The following is a 19,701-nucleotide window of genomic DNA, read 5'->3' on the forward strand; positions in this document are numbered from 1 at the left end:
TATTTATTTTGTTGTATTTCTTTTTGTTTTTTTGATACAAGGATTTATGTAGCCCAGGCTGGCTTCCAGTTCCCTATGTAGCCTAGGGTAACCTTGAACTTCTGATTCTTCTGTCTACCTCCCCAGACCCCAGAGTGCTGGGATTACAGATTTGTGTACATTTTAATTATGTGTGCATGCATTTTTTAATGCAGCGGTACTTTATAGTTCTGTGTTTTCTTTCTGGCTCTTGGTTAGTCTGCTGTGTCTGTGGTAGTGTCATTTCTGTCCTCCCCGACACTGCAGTATAAAAACCAAGAGTTACAGCCCAGAGCCCTTCAAGGATCTCCCACACTGACACACTTCTTTGTGACCTCAGGCTTTCCAGCGGCAGGTCCATGAGAGCCTGACCCAGCTAGAGCTGATAAACAAACAGTACCGTCGCCTGGCGAGAGAGAATCGCACAGACGCCGCATGCAGCCTCAAGCAGATGGTCCATGGAGGCAACCAGAGATGGGATGACCTACAGAAGCGTGTCACCTCCATCTTGCGAAGACTCAAGGTTCTCATTAAGCCTTGTCTTAAAGAGACAAGCCCAGACCATCTCACACAGGAGTGGGACATGCTCTTGGGGACAGTGGGAGTTGGAACCGAGTGGGAAGTGATTTGAGGACAATGTAGGGTGGCTCTATGCTTGTGAGGAATGGACTTCCCAGAACGTTGGAATTGGCGGGGCCATATCCGTGTGTGACTATGGATGTCTTAATGCCTAATGTCTTCCTCTTCCTTCCAGCATTTTATTAGCCAGCGGGAGGAGTTTGAGACTGCACGGGACAGCATTCTTGTCTGGCTGACAGAGATGGATCTACAGCTCACCAACATTGAGCATTTTTCCGAATGTGATGTTCATGCTAAAATAAAGCAACTCAAGGTAATGAGTCAGTTACTCTGCGAATTATCCGTGTGAAGGGACTAACGAGGGAGGGGCTTGCAGATCCTGTTGTGCCGAGTAGAGTGGAGAGCTTCATAAACTAGTTCTCTGTGATTAGGAAAATCTCACAGGTACTAAAGATAATGAATTTTTGTTTATTTATTTTCGAGATGGGGTTTCTCTGTGTAGCTCTGGCTGTCCTGGAACTCACTCTTTAGACCAGGCTGGCCTTGAACTCAGAGATCTGCCTGCCTCTAGAGTACTAGAATTAAAGCTGTGAACCACTATGCCCATCAATGTGGAAAAATTTTTTTTAAAGTGTTCTCTGATCCACCATTAACATGAATTCTTTAAAAATATCAACTTGGTTGTCAATGTCAGGAATTTTGTTGTTGTTGTTTAACGTATCACTAAGAGTTTATATAGCCCTCACTTTCCAGAAAAATATGCCTTTCTTCTGTCTTAATTTTTAAATTGTTTTCATGTTGTATGTGTGTAGCTGGGGCCAGGAGAGTCGCATGCCACAGCTTGCACGTGGAGATCAGAGACCAATTTATGGAAGCTGGTTCTCTCCTTCCCTTATGTGGGCCCCAGGAATTAAATAGGCCTGGCCTTACCTTTGGTGGCAAGCACCTTCACCTGCTGAGGCGTTTTGCTGGTCCACAATGGAATGTTCTTATTTGGAGATTTCATTCTACACATTCTACGTTCTTGGAGGCAAAGATCATTTTAAATATATACCATATCATGCACTAAATAATTTAGACACAGTGGGTAGGTAGAAACTTTCACTGATGAGATGTCCATTGCATAAAAGAGGGTTGACATACTTAATCATTTGCAAGACAGCTTCTAAAATGTTATCCCCAGTATAAGCTGACTGCGGAAGATCACACACATTGTTGCAGTACTCTGGAGAGTGAGACAGGAGGATTGCCAAGAGTTGGAGGTCAGCCTCCACTGTGAAGTGAGTTCCAGACTAGTATGGGCTACAGAGTGAGAACCTGTTTCAAATAACAACAAATAGGTGGGATGATGATACACTTGTGTAACCCAAGCACTCGGGAAGTAGAGCCAGGAGGAGCAGGAGTTCAAGATCATCTCTGGCTACATGACAAGTGTGAGATTAGCCTATGCTGCATGAGACTCTGTCTTTAAGAAAAAAACAGGGTAGATTATTTATTTATTTGCTTGTGCTTGGACTTGAACCCAGGATATCACCACACATGCTATGTATAAGTTCAACATTTGAACACTTCAACATTTCTACCAATTGGTATTCGGAACGTTTCCTTTTAGCTTCTGGCAGGGTCTTGGGATGCATCACTACCCTCCATACTCCTTGGCAGTCTCTGTTGTTAGTGGGCAGTTTCAGCTCTTGCAGGGTTTATTATGGTACCGAGTGAACACCTATCTCTTGAAACTTGCCTTCTTCTTTGAAATCACATAGAGTGGGTGCAAGTCGCCTCTCCCAGATCCCTTGCTTTTCTAACCAGTATAACCTTATGTGTTGATGCTTGCGTTCCAAAACAACAAAGAATCATCTGAGAACCTGGGGCCTTAGTCATGTGTGACATCTGATGTACATTATGTGCAGTAAATGACAGTGTTCATATCACACCGTCATCTTTGCCAGGAGTCACCAGCACTACTAACAGCATGATGGCTGCCAATATTTCTCTGTTATTCTCGACCCACACTGTCTGTGCTGATTATTATTATTACTTATTGACAAAGTCTCTTTCCCGATGTTTCCATTTCTGACTCCCATTCTGCCTCAACATTATATTTTACTTATGAAAACAATGTCTCCATCTTTGGCTTGTTTCTGTACGTCAGACATCCCCTGTATAGTCTTTCTGATGCTGTGAGAAAGGTGTACCCTTCCTTCTATGACATCATTTAATGCTGTCTAAAATTCCCATTGCGTTGGTACCCACAGGCCTTCCAGCAGGAGATCTCGCTGAACCACAATAAGATCGAGCAGATCATTGCCCAGGGGGAGCAGCTGATAGAGAAGAGCGAGCCCCTGGATGCAGCTGTCATCGAGGAGGAGCTGGACGAACTCCGACGCTACTGCCAGGAGGTCTTTGGGCGTGTGGAGAGATACCACAAGAAACTGATTCGCCTGCCTGTATGCAGAACTTCTTTCTTTCTCATTAAGTCTAGAGAGAAGGAGTTGGGTGGGATTAGGTAGCATAGCACAGCCATGAGTCCAGCATTCGGAAGCAGAAAAATCTGTGTTTGTTCCAAGCTTTGATGCCACTATCTACATAACCCGGGACAGGTTGCAATTCCTCGCCTCAGTTTTCCCAACTTTAACAATGGTCTTGTTCACAGTCACTTCCTTGTAGGGAGAACTGTTTTGTTCATTCAAAGAGTGGCCATGAAGTCTTTATAAAGGCTAGGGCAGACTATGTGCCATACCTCTTCTATTGAAGATGAAGTAGCTTTGAGGGAAAAAAAATGATGAGATGAAGTAAGAGATATGAGCAATTACTCAGCTCATGCGATGATTTTTGGATAAGTCTTTTCCCTCCGTGTTTTTTTTATCCTTGCCCCCACAATCTCATCTCATTTGTAGAGGATTTGTTAGCCAAGCATTTGAAATTTCCTGTGATAAAATCATGTCTTATGTCTAGCATATGGTACCAGGATAATGTGCCAATATGTGCCTGTTGAATTGGAAGCATGCTACTTGATCCTTTATTTGTATTGCTTTTTTTATTTAATTTTAATTTAATATTATTTAATTTCCTATAATGATTCCTTGGAGGGGATTTTAATGGAGCCCCACCCTACCAATGATACAACTGAGGCTGACATAGAGGAATATATAAGGCATTTTGAAAGTGTCTTAGGGTTTCTACTGCCGCTAAGAGACACCATAACCTCAACAACTCTTGTAAAGAAAGAACATTTAATTGGGGCGGTTTACATTTTCAGAGGTTTAGTCAGTCCATTATCATCATGGTATGACACAGTGGCATGCAGGCAGACACATTGATGATGGAGAAATAGCTGAGATTCCTACATCTTGACTGTCAGGCAACAGGAAGTGGTCTGTCTCTCTGGGTATAGCTTGAGCATAGGAGATCTCAAAGTCACCCACCCCCACGCCAGTTGCACATGTTTTCCAACAAGGCCACACCCACTCCAACAAGGCCACACCCACTCCAACAAGGCCACACCTTCCATTATTGTCACTCCCATTGGAGGCCATTTTCTTTCAAACCACCACAGAAAGTTCTTCCATATTTATGGATAAAGTTAACGACACCCCGGTCAGCAGGATGTGCTGGCATTTGCTGATGGTCACACCTCTTTGGAGTAAGAGGAAACTCCTGTCCTTGCAATAACAGAGTTGGTGTGACTTCCCTTTTAGCTACCGGATGATGACCATGAACTCTCAGATCGAGAGCTAGATCTCGAAGACTCCACGGCTCTTTCAGACCTACGCTGGCAGGACCCCTCTGCAGATGGCATGCCCTCCCCACAGCCTTCCTCCAACCCCTCCCTCTCCCTCCCTCAGCCCCTCCGGAGTGAGCGGTCAGGGCGAGACACTCCAGCCAGCGTGGACTCCATCCCGCTGGAATGGGACCATGACTATGATCTCAGTCGGGACCTGGAGTCAGCATCACGAACTCTGCCCTCTGAAGATGAAGAGGGCGAGGAAGACAAGGAGTTCTACCTCAGGGGAGCTGTTGGCTTGTCAGGTAGGAGAGAAAGCTTCCTGTTGAGAATCAGTGTGAGGAACACACGAGCTTCCCTGAAGACGTGCTGTGTGAGTGCTGTGTGTACACATGGTCACACGGGGACATCATAGGATACCTGTCCCAGGTAGAACACCTTAAGTGAGACAAGAGAGATAATGATGAGTCTGTGAGGCGAATGGAGCAGTGCTGAGGAAGGAGGAGAAAGAGGAGCCCTGCCCGGTTTGTGGTCAGCCTTGGTGCCGTGGGTCACATGAAATTTGTCAAGAATGATAAGACTGTGTTGGAAAGCGTAGAGTGTGCTCAGTAGAATCTGGAAAAGTGAACCGGTGTCTGGCATGAATTGACCAGTTCACTATGGAGAGGTGTTTGGCCCTTATCCTAAAGGCTATAGGGATCCACTGGAAGATGAAAGGAGGGTGGACTGGCTGCGTGTTTTCATGGTTTATTTGTATGTAGGCTCCATGGGTAGAACACAGATTGGAAACAAGAGAGTTTAGGTGGATGTTGTTGATGAGCATTGATGATGATCTATAAGCCTGGACTAAGGAAACGGCCCTAGGAAGGGGTGAGAAATCGTAAGAAATGTATCTCCCCTTACCAGCTAAGTGAAGAGAGAGGGAGGAGACTCTAGATTCGGCATCTATGAGGAAGACGAAAGCCGTCCTAGGGTCTGGGGAGAGAGAAAACACGGTGTGCCTGGGTGAGGGAGGCAAGCTGTGAGATAGTGGAGGTACAGATACCAGTTGTATTCATGCCTGTTCTGAGGTATTGGTAGAACTTCAAGACCCTACCATTTAGAAACAGATGCATGGGTCTAGACCTGTATCTAAAGACACATGTTAGGTAGGACTTCTCCTACATGTAACTAGGAATTCTCTTTAGTGCATGGGAGGAATAATGCAAATAGGATCATCTAGAGAGAAACAGGGAGAACAGAAAACCTAAGAGAGCCTTACAGAAGGTAAGCAGAAGCAATAAATAATTAGAGAAAAGTGCCGTCCATGCCATGAAGCATGTGGCCCTCAGCCAGTGTGACTAGAAAGCACTCAACTGTGACTGCTGTAACTGAGATTAACCAAATGCCTTTATAGGCGTTAACCAAATTTCAAGACTTAGTACAAAGAATGGACACAAACTATTAGTGCTGTTCATACTGATTACCTACCATGTTTCAGTATTAAACCCACCCACCTGTTTATTACTATTCTAGTTTTGCTTATCAAGCCCTTACATTTTCCTATATGGCTCGCATACAGATCCAGGAAGGAGCGCTCATCTAAAAGCTGTCTTTGAGGAAATCCCTTTTCTAATCCAGGCATGGTGTCACGGAGACGGGAGGACCCAGGGTTCAGGGGAAATCCCTGCTACTGTATTGGTTACTCTCTTGTTGCCGTGATAAAGCACCATGACCAAAAGCAAATTAGGGAAAAGGAGTTTATTTTGGCTTATGTTTGCAGAGGGATTGGGATCCATCATGGCAGGAAGGCCTGGCAAGGGAGGAGGGTTACGTTGTCATTCACACACAGGACGCTCGGCCTGAGAACAGGAAGTGGGATGAGGTTCTAAAGCCCGCCCTCAGTGATGCACTTCCTCTAACAAGGCTCCACCCCCTAAAGGATCCACAGCTTTCCCCCTAAAGCACCACAAAGTGGAGAGCAGTGTGCAGATACATGAGTCGTCCAAGCCACCACAGCTATTCAGTAAGCTGGGGACCTGAAGAGCTGTGGCCTTTGAGACCTTCCCTCAAAGCACACGTGCCAACAAAGGGACCCCTGCTCTGCCACTTACTGTCTTCCTAGGCTTTATGAGGAGCCACATTCCTTTAGACACGTGTTTTCTGATGTGTAAAATGGAAACAACGCTACCAGGCATTCTCAGGATTCCCATGAGGACGGAAGCACTTTCAACCACGGCTGGCTTAGAGAACCCTCAGTTGATGTGAATTCTTAGCGGGACTCATTACAGGAAGCTTTTGGCGGGAGCATGCGTGCCTTCCCCTCCGTGCCAGCTCCTGTCAAGAATGACTCGTTTCTTTCTCCTTAGGCAAACTACTTTCCCACCACCAGGGAGTCAAGGTGTCCAGCACATAGCTGTCAACTTAGACTGTGCTCTTTTTACAGATGTAGTGATCCCCGAGAACCCCGAGGCCTATGTAAAACTCACAGAAAATGCAATCAGAAATACTTCTGGTAGGCACAAAGATTGGGAGCGAGGCACTCGCTCCGCCTTACAACAACCGCCCTCTCTCTCTTAGCACAGCTTCCCTGCCTCTCACAGCTTTGGGGCTCCGGCATGCCAAGGCACAGCCTTTCTCTCTCCCTCCTGCATCGGGAGGTTGATCAGCACCAAGAGTATGAACTCCATAACCATGTCATGCAATAGCATCTCAGCTTAGCAAGTGCTAATCAGTGGCATTACAGAGAGGACTCGGCGCCCAGTGACAGCTGAAAACATAAGAGACTAAAGCTCTCGCCACATCTATGTGTGCTCTTATCTCTTTGGTGGAAGCAATCGCTAGCTGTGCAGTGCTCTGACCTCCTGATGTCAGGGCAAGTGGCACTGGGCACACCCTCCACCACAGTCTCACGTGAGGCTGTGAACAGGTTTCAGCTGATGAACTGTTTCCTCTTCATTTAAAAAGTATTACCGCCTCAGATGAGAAATGTCCACCATAACATTATAACCCTCAGGTTGCCGTTTAATAGAACTATTTTTTGAAGGCAGGAGAGTTGAAAAGAGAAACCAGTTTGGCTCAAGGTTGCACTAGGTCAGTGTTTGGGGCATGTGTCAGACCATCAGCATGAGACCATCAAATTGAATCATGGGCTGGTTTATCGCAGACTGACGTTTTGAAGACCAACGCAAGGGCAGAAACCAAGCTAGCTCTACAGGGACTTTCCCAGTGATTTCCAGCTAGTGGCCTCTCCTGGTAGTTTTAGGAATACATTTGATGAGGCTGAACATACTCGTTGTTTGCACCCAGTGTTAGTGCTCCTGGGGTGATCGACGTCCTTGTTAAGCAATGAGTGGAATGTGCATGCAGACACATACCTGCGAAACACGCACAGAGGCACAGTCCATGTTCAAAGCTCTTAGAGATGAGCCAGGACCTAGGTAGTGCGTAAGAGCATGCCCAAGGAAGAGATAGATTCTTAACTTGTTCCTAGTGTAGTTTCAGATATCATGTAAAAAGCAAAGTGCTCCTCTCTGCATGTCTATTCCGAGCTAGCCTTTTCTTGGTTGACTTGAATTGAATGATGCTGCCAGGATTGGCAATGGTCCTGGTATCTCTGAGGTGAATAGAGAAATCGGAGGGTGACCCGTTCCCTGCTAGCTAAGTGAGCATGGGTTTCACCTGTCTCCTGGTACCTGGGACATGGCTGTTACCTCTTCAGGTCACTGGGAAGGCCTTCCACTGTATCTAACACTCAGATTGCCATGGGCCTGACTGGAAGGGGGAGCAGGCACTCAAGGCTATTCTGGATCCACTGCAGAGTTCTCTGCCGAGCCCAGGCTGCTATCTCCTTAGGAAACACACTCACTGGCTTGACCCCTTACGTGTCTAACCCTCTGGCAAGGCAGCACTAAACCTGCTTTATGATTCTTCCAGCACACGCTCCTTCTGCTTCGCCATAGCCGACATGCTTTCTGAGGCCCTTGATGGACAATTTTGAAATAAGACAAACATCAAGACCCATTAAAGACTCTTCTGATTAACCCCACAGGGGATCCCAGCTCATTGGAGTCACAGATGAGGCAGCTGGATAAAGCTCTGGATGACAGCCGCTTCCAGATTCAACAAACTACAAATATCCTCAGAAGCAAAACTCCCACAGGGTCAGACCTGGACACCAGCTACAAGGGCTATGTGAGTATCCCAGCAGTATCCTCCTGACATGGACCTGAATTACAACTCTGACCAAAAACAGCCACTCTGTCTGCAGCATGAGGGCCCTGTGAGGTCTCAAGCACAGAGGTGCCCTTGAACTCATAGACACGGATGTAGGAAACAAAACCCCATTGTTTGAAACATCTTTTTAAGAAGGAACAGATCTATTTGTAGACCTTGGAGTCCATTGCCATGGCTAGCCTGTTGCTTTTCGCAGAGATTCTAGTAGGATCCATTTAGCTGAAGACAGCAAAATGCTATCACTCCCAAACATCACAGGGTGCCGGTCCAAATTCACCTAATAAATTTTGGACCAATGTCATCCTTGATTACTAATGAGATTTTTGTTGTTGGTGGTCTTTTAGTTCTTTTTAGCTCATATAATGATTTTGAGAGTATTTGTAATCTTCTATCTTTGATTTGGGGGCTTTAGCAACACTGGGAACTGCACCTTGGGGGCTTTAGCAACACTGGGAAGTGCACCATAGGGGCTTTAGCAACACTGGGAACTGCACCATGGGGGCTTTTGCAACACTGGGAACTGCACCTTGGGGGCTTTAGCAACACTGGGAAGTGCACCATAGGGGCTTTTGCAACACTGGGAACTGCACCTTGGGGGCTTTTGCAACACTGGGAACTGCACCTTGGGGGCTTTTGCAATACTGGGAATTGCACCATGCATGCACTAAGCCCATGCTGTGTCACTGAGCTCCATCTTGTCTCCACCTCCTGCATTGTGGGTGCAGACTACAGGAGAAGGTAGCAAGGATTCCTTATCTTATCAGTTCTCTATTTCAGTCGCTGGTGTACCCCGTAAAATCTATTTGTTCTAGTCACTGGCCCAGGAATATTTTTGTCAGCAGCATAGCCTAGACATACTTTATGCAGAGAATTTTAAAGTGGATCTCTCCCCAAGCTCTTGGTCAAAAGGGACGGAAAGTTAATTCCTAGTGGTCTCATCACATTTCACATGCTCTACAATGTGGAATCAGGGTGAAAGCTGTTCAGGGTGTTACCCACCTCCACCCACCCACACACATACACCAGTCAACTTCTCCACCATGAAACCTCTTTTTAAAGTGCAGTGGGCAGGCTGGAGGCATAGCTCGGTGGTAGAGTGTTTGCCTAGTGTGCTCAAGGACCCAGGTTCAATCTCCAGCATTGCAGAAGATAAAAATCAAGCGTAGCATAGCTTTATGTTGACATCCCCAAGATGACACTTAACCTCAACCAAGAGTAACACAAAGTAACTTGAAGACACTGTGATTGTGAGAAACATTGAGAGGTAAGCTTACACTCCACTGACAAGGATGTGTTCAAGTTTCTGTTCTGTTTCATTTTTCCTGTGTTATTTTTGCTTTCCATTATTTTGAGGCAGGTTCTTGTCATATAGCCAAGGCTGTGCTGGGGTCAATCACCTTCATGTGCCACCGCGCCTAGCTATAACTTGTTCTTTTGAATACCGTATGTGTATTACAAATGGATCTTGGAATTTTCCTTTGAGGTTTGAATTTGGTCCCTTGATGACTATTAAACATGGCTGTAAATTTTCTCGCAAAACAGCTGGCTCTCATGTTGCGCTGAACTCTTAAATATTTCAGTTATTTAATGCACGAGTTGTTCCCGTGAGACTTGTGGTACTATTAGTGTTTCTGCATTTAGGTTTGTGAGAGGGAAAGGAAGGGACAACTTGCCAAAAGTCAGATATTGCCTCACGGCTGAGGGCTCTGGGCTTCAAATTCCGGATCAGTTTGATCTATTTAGATTCATATAAAACAGTGGTTCTCAACCTCCCAAACGCTGCGACCCTTTGGTAAAGCTCCTCATGCTCTGTTGACCCCCGACCATAAAAGCCTTCTCATTTCCACTTTGTAACTGTAATTCTGCCACTGTTGTGAATCATAATGCGATTTCTGATTGTCTTAGTTGGCCCTTGTGAGAGGGTCATTCAATCCCCTTAGGGGTCGTGACCCACGTGTTGAGCACCACTAATGTAAAAGAAGTTTCGAAGGTTTCACTTGTCTACCCCTTTAGGGGTTTCTGTGTGTGTGTGACCCATTGACTCAGCATAATTTTGAATTCTGTTTATTTTTACTGGCGTGACCCCGAGAAGTAAAACACAGCCGCTGCCCTGTTGAAGGACCACAAAGATGCTTTCTCCAAAAGTGCTTTGTACGCATGGGGACTGTGGTGACAGGGCTGATTTTTGTGTGTGTTTGAATAGATGAAGCTGCTGGGTGAGTGCAGCGGCAGCATAGATTCCGTGAGGAGACTGGAACACAAATTGGCAGAGGAAGAGACCTTTCCCGGCTTCGTTAACCTCAACAGCACGGAGACTCAGCCAGCCGGTGAGTGCACTGTCCCTGGTTCCAGAGTGAGATGATACACAAGATTCCAAATCACTGCATCACACCAAGTAACCAAGTATCACTGGGCTGCTTAGCCTCCCATGACAGATGAGGGAGACAGAGAGTGTCATGGTGTGCCTTCTGCTCCCTCTACACTATTTTATCCCATGACGGATGAGGGCAATAGAGTGTCACAGTGTGTCTACGGCTCCATTTATTCAAATGCCCTGTCCGATCTACATTTTCAGAGCACTCTGCAAAAAGAAGTCAAGGATGGATTGATCGCGCACCTGTTAAATTCTGTGTAGCAAATGTGCTTGGCAGCATTGTCATTAGAGAAAAAGATAGGAGAGCAGGGTCATTGCACCTGTTTAGCTGTGGTGACAGGTGACAGCAGAAGTGACCAGGAGCATTACTGTCCTCTCTGTTGCCCTTTCAAGTTAGCTACCAGGTATCTCTAAAGTGTTTGCTAAACTGCACTGGTGTAGAACTCCCACTTACTCTTCTGTGCGCGCTCTGCCAGGCGTGATTGACCGCTGGGAGCTCCTCCAGGCCCAGGCACTGAGCAAGGAGTTGAGGACAAAGCAGAACCTTCAGAAATGGCAGCAGTTCAATTCAGACCTCAATAACATCTGGGCCTGGCTAGGAGAGACCGAGGAGGAGCTGGACCGGCTCCAGCACCTGGGACTCAGCACGGATATCCACACCATCGAGTGTCACATCAAAAAGCTCAAGGTATATCTCCTTGCCTCTGTTTCACAAGCCAGAAAGCCATGGTCATGTGTAACAGCTAACAGATTTGTGGGTGTGGTGGGGTGGGACAGGTAGACATGTTTATGTAGGTGCAGAAATATGTGTGTATGCATGCATGCATGCACACGCTTGTAGAGACCAGAGGAAAATCTCACTTCCATATTCATCATTTTGGTTGTTGAGGTTTTCTGTTTCTTTGTTTGTCTTTCTTGAGTCAAGGTCTCTCATTGGCTAGAATGTATCAAATGGCTATGTTGGCTACTTCAGGAATCTTCCTGACTCTGCCTCTCATCACAAGGATTATAAGCACACCCCACCATGCCCTGGTGTGTGTGGGGGTGGGTGGGTGGGTATGTTATAGGGATCAAACTCAGATTACCATACTTGCACAGTGAATCATTCATCCACTGACTGTGCCATCTCCCAGCCCATCTTTTGTAACTTCCTCAGTGTTAGTATGCAGGCATCTGCACTGGCCTGCCTTTGGAGTTCTGACAAGATCCACCCTCAGCTGCAGCCACTAAGAGCATCACCTGTGCCTATTTACTACATTCCCTTTTTAAAGGGCTCTGCCCACCTTCTATCCTGCTCTCTCTTTCTTTCTCTCCCTCTCTCTGTCTGTTCCTCTCTCTTTCTCTCTCTCTTTCTCCTCTTTCCTCTCTCCCTGTCTCTCTTTACTGTCTCCTGCTACTCCTATCCCTGGAGACTGGTCTCTCTCCCCCCCCCTTTTTTTTTTTGCAATCCTTTTCCCTTAATAGAAAACCTCTCTGCTTGGACTCTATCGTATGGTGTCTTTCTCTTCTCAGCCATTTTTTTTAATTAATTTTTTTTATTACAACACTCAGGGCAACAGCCAGAAAGTATATGCATTGGTTTTCTGTGCAGTGTAACAGAATGACTAATGTAAACGACCCTATAAGAGGTAAGACTGATGGACTGAGGGTTTAGTTGGCAGTTGCCTACCTTGACGTCATGCATGTGGGCAGAATATTACGGTAGCAAATATATATGGAGAAGGATGTTGTTCACCTCATAGCAGAAAGGCAACAGGGCAAGGGAAAGTAGCTTGAGACAAGGTACAGCCTTTGAAGAAGACACTCTGTACTAGTTAGGCCCTAGCTCCTAAATTTCCAGAGCTTCCCAAAGTAGTCATTGGTGATCAAATACTCCACACCAGGAAACTGTTGGGGACATTTCACATCCAGACAACATCTAACAAAACTGAACAGAATGCTCTCCTCTCCTCAACTGTCTCAAACCCAAGCTGTTCATGAAGTTGGTTTTTACAAAGTTAAAGGCACACGTTGTATAATAATCTACCATATAAGTTGTCACTTAGAGCTTAGTAAATTAGTATTTTAAGGAATGACCTCTACAACCTATTTGATTTCTTTATAAGGGGAATACAGGTCTGATCAGAGCCTTGCATAACTCCATGTAGTGCTGGAGAGAAATCTTTCCCAAGATCACTTAGTATGAGTCCGTGGAAGAAATCATTTGACTGTTTCCAGTCAGCAGAAGGGGCACCCTTGAGGTCATTTTGATAATGCTATCTGCCTTTTGTTTGTGGCGGTCCTGGAGCTGAGTGACTAGGCTACACTGGCCAGCCCCAGCAATCTTCCTGTCCCCACCACTACCTAGCTCAGGGCTTACAAGCATGCACCACTACACCAGGCTTTTTTTATATGGGTTTCGGGGATTGAACTCAATTTCTGCCTTTAACAACAGGTACTCTATGTGTAGAACATTTTCAAGGACCTCAGAAGTGCTTTGTGATTGTTCTCCTTAGGAGCTTCAGAAGGCCGTGGACCACCGCAAAGCCATCATCCTCTCCATCAACCTCTGCAGCTCCGAGTTCATCCAGGAGGACAGCAAGGAGAGCCACGACTTGCAGGATCGCTTATCCCAGATGAACGGGAGATGGGACCGAGTGTGCTCTCTGCTGGAGGACTGGCGAGGCCTTTTGCAGGATGCGCTGATGCAATGCCAGGTTGGTAGGGCTTTGGGTGCATGGCGACACCAGACAGGATGCTGACATTAGACATGCTTGAAGGATGTGGCTGCTCTCCGAAGCCAGTATTTGAATGAGGTAGCTTTTATTATTGGGGAATCTGCACCTGCGATCCACATGCAAGGAGTTTCGTCTCATCCTCTATCTAGATAAAAAGCCAATGCCCACCCAAGTTGACAATCCCTCTTTGGCTGGTCCATTTATTCACTAGAGACAGATTGACCAGACATTTAGGCAGATAAGTTTTTGCACGGCAAGGCAAGAATTACGGATGTTTGTTCATTCATTTATGCCAGCACTGAATTTCCTCTGTGTGCCAGGTAGATCCCTCAGCAGTTAAGATACAGCCTAGTCTCTACTTCTGTTAAAAAAAAATAAAACCAACAAACAAGCAAACAAAAAGCAGTAACAAAATGGGAGGAGCTGACAGGTAGGGATGCCTGGCACCAAGCTAGAATTCATGTCACAGAAGGAGAGAACTGGAATCTGGAATTTGTCCTCTGACCTCTACGTGTGTGTCATGGATGGCATATAAATGTCCCTATTCTCTCCACACAAATGAATAAATGTAATAAAAAAAAACATTTAAAGCAAGGAAATAGTTATTCAAGGAGTAGGAATGTATAAACACAGCCGTGACAGTGATGGAGAAAACCATTACGGGGGGAGGGGACAAGAAGCCCTGTGGCTATTTGACTAATGCTGGAAGGAGGGTCTCAACAGCTTGGAGGTCCGTGAAGTATGCAAACGTGTCGCCTCTCTTAGAGTAGCAGCAAGACGGCTGTGTGAAGTGAGCAGAAGGTCAGGGGCCAGGTCCCACAGAACAGCGAGGCTCCGCCTGCATTCAGACCCATATGCAGTGGGAAAGGATAAGGTGTGAAGCCTCCTGGGAAGTGGGTGTCCACTGCAGCCAGTGCCTCGTGTGCAGGGGCGCATCAAGAACAAGGTCCAGTAAGGGCATCAGAAGATGAATGAAGGGGATACAGGATTGAGCCGTCAAAAAAAAAAAAAAAAATGGAAATTTCTGCATACCCAGAATCCAGTTGTTTCTTTTCAGATTAACTATTAACACTGCTGGTTTTTGTTTTGTTTTTCAGAAACTAAGTGTTCTAATGTCAGTATGCTTCCTGTCTAAATGTCCCCACAAGGTATAAATTAGATGCTCTAGGTAAGAAGGTGACTTCATGCACTAGGGCAGCTGAGATCAGGCCATAGCTACTTACCTCCTAAAACAAGCAGAGACCCTCCTCTGAGAGGGGTTGTGTCCTGGTCACTAATGTTTCTGGGTGATAGCCTTAAAAAGGAACTGAAATATATTCTAGGGAAATGTGCCATTCACAGTTATTTTATGCTTTTTTGTTTTTTGTTTTCATAGGAATTTCACGAAATGAGCCATGCTTTGCTTCTCATGCTAGAAAACATTGACAGAAGGAAAAATGAAATTGTCCCAATTGATTCTACCCTTGACCCAGAGATACTTCAGGACCATCACAGACAACTCATGGTAAGAATTTTAGATTTCTTTTTTTCATGCTCTTAACTTATGCTCTAACTAAAGTCTCTGATTTCATTCCATAGGTTTCCAGTCACCAAACAAATATGTGTTAGTGAAGGGGGATGTCCTCCTGTATGTGTGTTTCTCTTATTGGTTGATGGGTAAAACATTGTTTGGCCAATAGAGGCAGGAAGATAGGCGGGACTAGGAGACAAGAATTCTGGGAAAGGTAGGCAAAAAGACCGAGAAGAGACACCATGTAGCAGAGGAAGGAATAACAAGGTCTGGAACCGTCTCGGGTTAGATAAGACCACATGGAAATACTTAGATTAGTAGAAATGGGTTAATAATTAAGATGGAGCTAGTCAATAAGAACCTGTAACAGTAGGCTATCAGTTTAGTAATTAATATATGTCTCTGTGTGTTCATTTGGGGCTGAGGTGGCAGGACCTGGTGGGACATGAGAAACCACCAGCAACACATGAGCCACACCTACCAACACAATTGCCCATTGCTCAAGTGTTCTTTATCCTAGTTTGTGTGTATCAAGGCAGCCTTTATAGTGAATTATATACTTACTTTTAATCCAAACTCCGTACGCTCCATCTGCAGCCTCGAAGTGTATGTGTGGGTTTCTTCTCCTGTTTCTATAATAAAATACTCTCACCGAAGCAACTAAGGAGAGAAAAGGGGTTCCTGACCCATAGTTCAAGGGTACAGTCCATCATGGCAGGGAAGCCAGAGCATCAGGGGGCTGAAGCAGCCGTCCACCTGCCATCCACAGCCAGGAAGCAGAGAAGTGAATGAATGAATGAATGAATGAATGAATGAATGCTAGTACTCAGCCATATTTCTCCATTTACGCAGCCTAAGACCCCCTTCCTAGAGAACGGTCCCTCTCACTGTTAGGATGGGTCATCACCAATTAGTGAATTTAGTTAAGACATTCCCCTGCAGAGTGGCCAGAGACTTGTGTCCCGGATGATTCTAGAGTCTGTCAAGTTGGCAATTAGCCCTAGCTACCACAGTATATTTAGTAACTTGTGGTAAAACTGAAATTAAAGCTACTTGAACGGAGAGAGTCAGTTAAGTCGATTCAAGAGGAACTAAATATGCCTAGTGAGATAGAAACCTTGGTGGCAAGTTTGCAGAAAGCCAGGAGGTAACTTACTGTCATTATCTTACAAAACCAAAACGTACTTGTTTCTTAGAAGCTAGAAGCTTTTTCTGGCACTAAATTCAACCAGAAATTTACTATGCAAATTCATACACAGGGGTGCTGAGACAATTTAACATACAGTGTAGCTGGGTAATTTGCATAGATGATAAGGAAGCAGGCTTGAGCTCTGTTACGGGAATATACTTTGTATCTGGTCTGTCTCTATGGTTATATAATGCTAGGTCATAGCATTTAGCACTCACTAACCTAAACTACTGAATCGGTAGCTTTTAATTCACTATTTATTAGTCGTGTCTTTGAAACCAGTGGTGGTGCTCTTGTATTTTCACTCAACCTTGACCTCTGGCAGGTACCTCGGAATGATGAATCACTGAAGATCATTTTAAAAGATTTAGCTAGATATCAGAGTATGCCCTGACATATTTGAGTTTTGTTGTACCTAGAGTGTAGCGGCTCAGTATTCTGTTTAACAGGTTATTTTAGGACTATTTGCATAGGACTGTCCTTTGTCGGCATCTCCTCACCCCTTACTCAGTTTTAACAGTCTTACCATAAACCACATGTCCAGTGAGAACCCTGAGCTTATAGGGATTTAGACATCTTTCAGAACATACTTGGCTATAGCAAGGTTAGCATGGAATCCCCACATCATGTGCCATGAGCTCCAGTCCCTATTTGGAAGCTGAATGCCATGGGAGGCCCACATAGGCAGCTCCCTCTAAGTGCCAAAGCTTCTTAAAGAAATATCTCCTTTTGTGTACATAGCAAATAAAGCAGGAGCTTCTGAAATCCCAGCTCAGAGTGGCCTCGCTGCAAGACATGTCTCGCCAACTCTTAGTGAATGCTGAAGGTTCAGATTGCCTAGAAGCCAAAGAAAAAGTCCATGTTATTGGGAACCGGCTCAAACTTCTCCTGAAGGAAGTCAGCCATCACATCAAGGATCTAGCCAAGTTATTGGACATGTCAAGCAGTCAGCAGGTAGGTGACATTGTAGAGTCGTCACAGCTCCCACAGAGCCTGAAGCACCGTATCTCCACCTGCTGTAGAGAGACTCCAATGGACCACTTGTCAGACCCGAGTGGCCGCTCTCCATCACCGCTCCTTCGAGAGCTGTCTCAAAATACAAAAGCAGACTCATAAACTTTCATAGCAGGACAGTACTTTTGAGTCTGTGAAATCCAAGAGACCTCTTCAACAACCTGTTACTGTCAACCCTGTTGCTGTGACTACTGTGGCATTTTTATTTCAAACATTTATTTAAGAAATGACATGTTTTCAGTTTAGACAGCTGTAACAGATCAACATAATCACCACATGTGAGTTTTTCGTTAAACATGCAGGGAACTCTCTCCCCTTTTAAATCCATCCATCCATCCATCCATCCAGTCAGTTGTTGACATGGTTCTCTATGTGTTTATTTTACCCATTTTCCCCTTGGGTCAACTCTATCACACCCTATTGTCAGCTCTGAGACATATACACACAGATACAGCGTGCAGTTGTGAAGTCCTTTCACGAACACAAAACTGCTCATCCCTCTGGATGCATTCCAAGCACAGCCTCCCCTGAGTCACATTAGGGCAGAAGTAGTACAGTTTGCGTGATCTCACTGAGCAGTCTCTTAGACAACTGTCAAGCCCCTCCCCCCCAATGTAAATGAATTGGATTCTGTATGTCCTGTTTGACCTATAGGAGACTACCCCCATCCCCCCACCCCACCCCAAGCCACTACCAACTCACTTGTGCCCATGTCCCTAAGGAATAACAAAACCATAAAAATGAAACACTATGTTTTTCAGAACTTATGCCAAGAAATCCCAATAATCTAGAAAAATTAGGTTTCATTCTTGTAGTCACCTTAATCAGGTTTTCTCATAAATGGTCTGGGTTTTATGATGGAGATGTAAGATAAAATTGGAGAGGGCTGAGGTGAGAAATGCTGAGCATCAGCAAAGACCCCAGTGCTCTGGGGTGTGAAGTTGTCCAATGTATCCTTTTCTCTTGCAGGATTTGTCCTCCTGGTCTTCTGCTGATGAACTGGACACCTCAGGGTCCCTGAGTCCTACATCGGGCAGAAGTACCCCTAACAGACAGAAATCGGTAACTTTTCTTCTTTCCAAATGGTCCATGGGTAGGAACCGTGGGAAGTGACAGGTTTTGTGTCTACAGGATCTGCAGGTTCAAAACAGGAATCCCCAAACAGGAAAGGGTGTTCACCCATGTAGATTTATGTCTCCAACCTTGCAGCATGTTCTCAGCAATTAAAAAGAAAGATTTTTCCCCCCTGTTTTTTGTTTTTGTTTTTAATGGGCTCAATGTGTGGCTACTATGCAGGAAGAAAAAGTATTTTTCTTCCTTGCTCAATTGGCCATTTCTAGAAATGGCCCTCATGTGGACCTTTGGTGGCACCTTTCTTCAGACTACCACAGGCACGCTCACTACACCAAGGTGGGGTGTCGTGGCCAGAAGTGCCTTGAACAGCAAGGCAAATTGAGAGCATCTTGGAAGTCTGCTGAATTGATAAGATGGACAAAGGGCTTCTGGGTACTAGCCCTGAAAGGGTAGCTACTCAAGCCCACCCCATACACAGCCCATGGTGGGGCCTGGCTCACCAGAGCACAGAGGACAAAAGGCAAATGTGGCTCCTGCTACCCTCTATATCTCCATTCTCTGTGAAATTAGGAGCTTGTTCTTATTTTTTGTTTGTTTGTTTGATATTTTCGTCTGGCTTTATAAGTATATTCATTCCATTTCCCCTTAGATTTTAGAAGTAATAATTTCATTTTTTTTGTCATTTATACTTATGTTCTATGCTGATACATGTGTTATTAGAATTTTGTTTTGTTTTATCAACATTCACTAGTTTCCTATAGATCCTAGTTTAAGAATGTGCAGGAATACTGGCTTTTCATCTCAAAATTTAGCCTTGATTTGTCTTAAGTATGGAACACGTTGGGCTTCTATGCAAAGAACCCTCTCAGATTACTGTTAAAATTCTTAATATTGACAGTGTCCTCCTCAAAGTTTCCAAAAAAGAAAAGGCCTATGTGAGCTATCTTTGAAGTGTGCAGAATGATGAAGTGACTTCCATGTTTAGAGTCACTAAACGCCTGTACAGAGAACCTCACATCTACAGGCCCATTTGTGCATCTGCGAGGAGGAAGGAGGGAGGCTGTGCCCACCAAGGGTGCATGCCGCAATCACATCTCAAGTTGAGTTAATGGCTGAGATGGTAAACATGCGTGAGCCTGCCCCTCCCCCTGCACCAGAGAAAAGCCAGTTTCCTTGGTCCATGGGTGCCGGTCATTGCATTTGATTTGTTTGCCCTTTTGCTGCATCCCCGGTTGATTTCATTGGTTAGCTTGTCTTTATTTGCCTAGACTGAACATTCTTCTTTCT

The 19,701-nt window shown here is 45.2% G+C and overlaps 1 protein-coding gene across 1 annotated transcript in view; it reads left to right on the forward strand.

The window, feature by feature from the left end:
* Syne1 (spectrin repeat containing nuclear envelope protein 1) overlaps positions 1-19,701 on the forward strand; it is a 419,055-nt gene that overhangs the window by 390,725 nt on the left and 8,629 nt on the right. Inside the window, exons 133-144 of the mRNA XM_051205995.1 lie at positions 359-541; positions 773-910; positions 2,853-3,044; positions 4,296-4,626; positions 6,747-6,815; positions 8,352-8,494; positions 10,740-10,863; positions 11,387-11,598; positions 13,406-13,606; positions 15,003-15,131; positions 17,068-17,280; positions 18,310-18,402. Of these exons, the coding sequence (XP_051061952.1) occupies positions 359-541; positions 773-910; positions 2,853-3,044; positions 4,296-4,626; positions 6,747-6,815; positions 8,352-8,494; positions 10,740-10,863; positions 11,387-11,598; positions 13,406-13,606; positions 15,003-15,131; positions 17,068-17,280; positions 18,310-18,402 (2,028 nt within the window). The remainder of the gene's footprint in view (positions 1-358; positions 542-772; positions 911-2,852; positions 3,045-4,295; positions 4,627-6,746; positions 6,816-8,351; positions 8,495-10,739; positions 10,864-11,386; positions 11,599-13,405; positions 13,607-15,002; positions 15,132-17,067; positions 17,281-18,309; positions 18,403-19,701) is intronic.

Source organism: Phodopus roborovskii, unplaced genomic scaffold (genome assembly GCF_943737965.1).
Source record: "Phodopus roborovskii unplaced genomic scaffold, PHOROB, whole genome shotgun sequence".
NCBI classification, from domain to species: domain Eukaryota; kingdom Metazoa; phylum Chordata; class Mammalia; order Rodentia; family Cricetidae; genus Phodopus; species Phodopus roborovskii.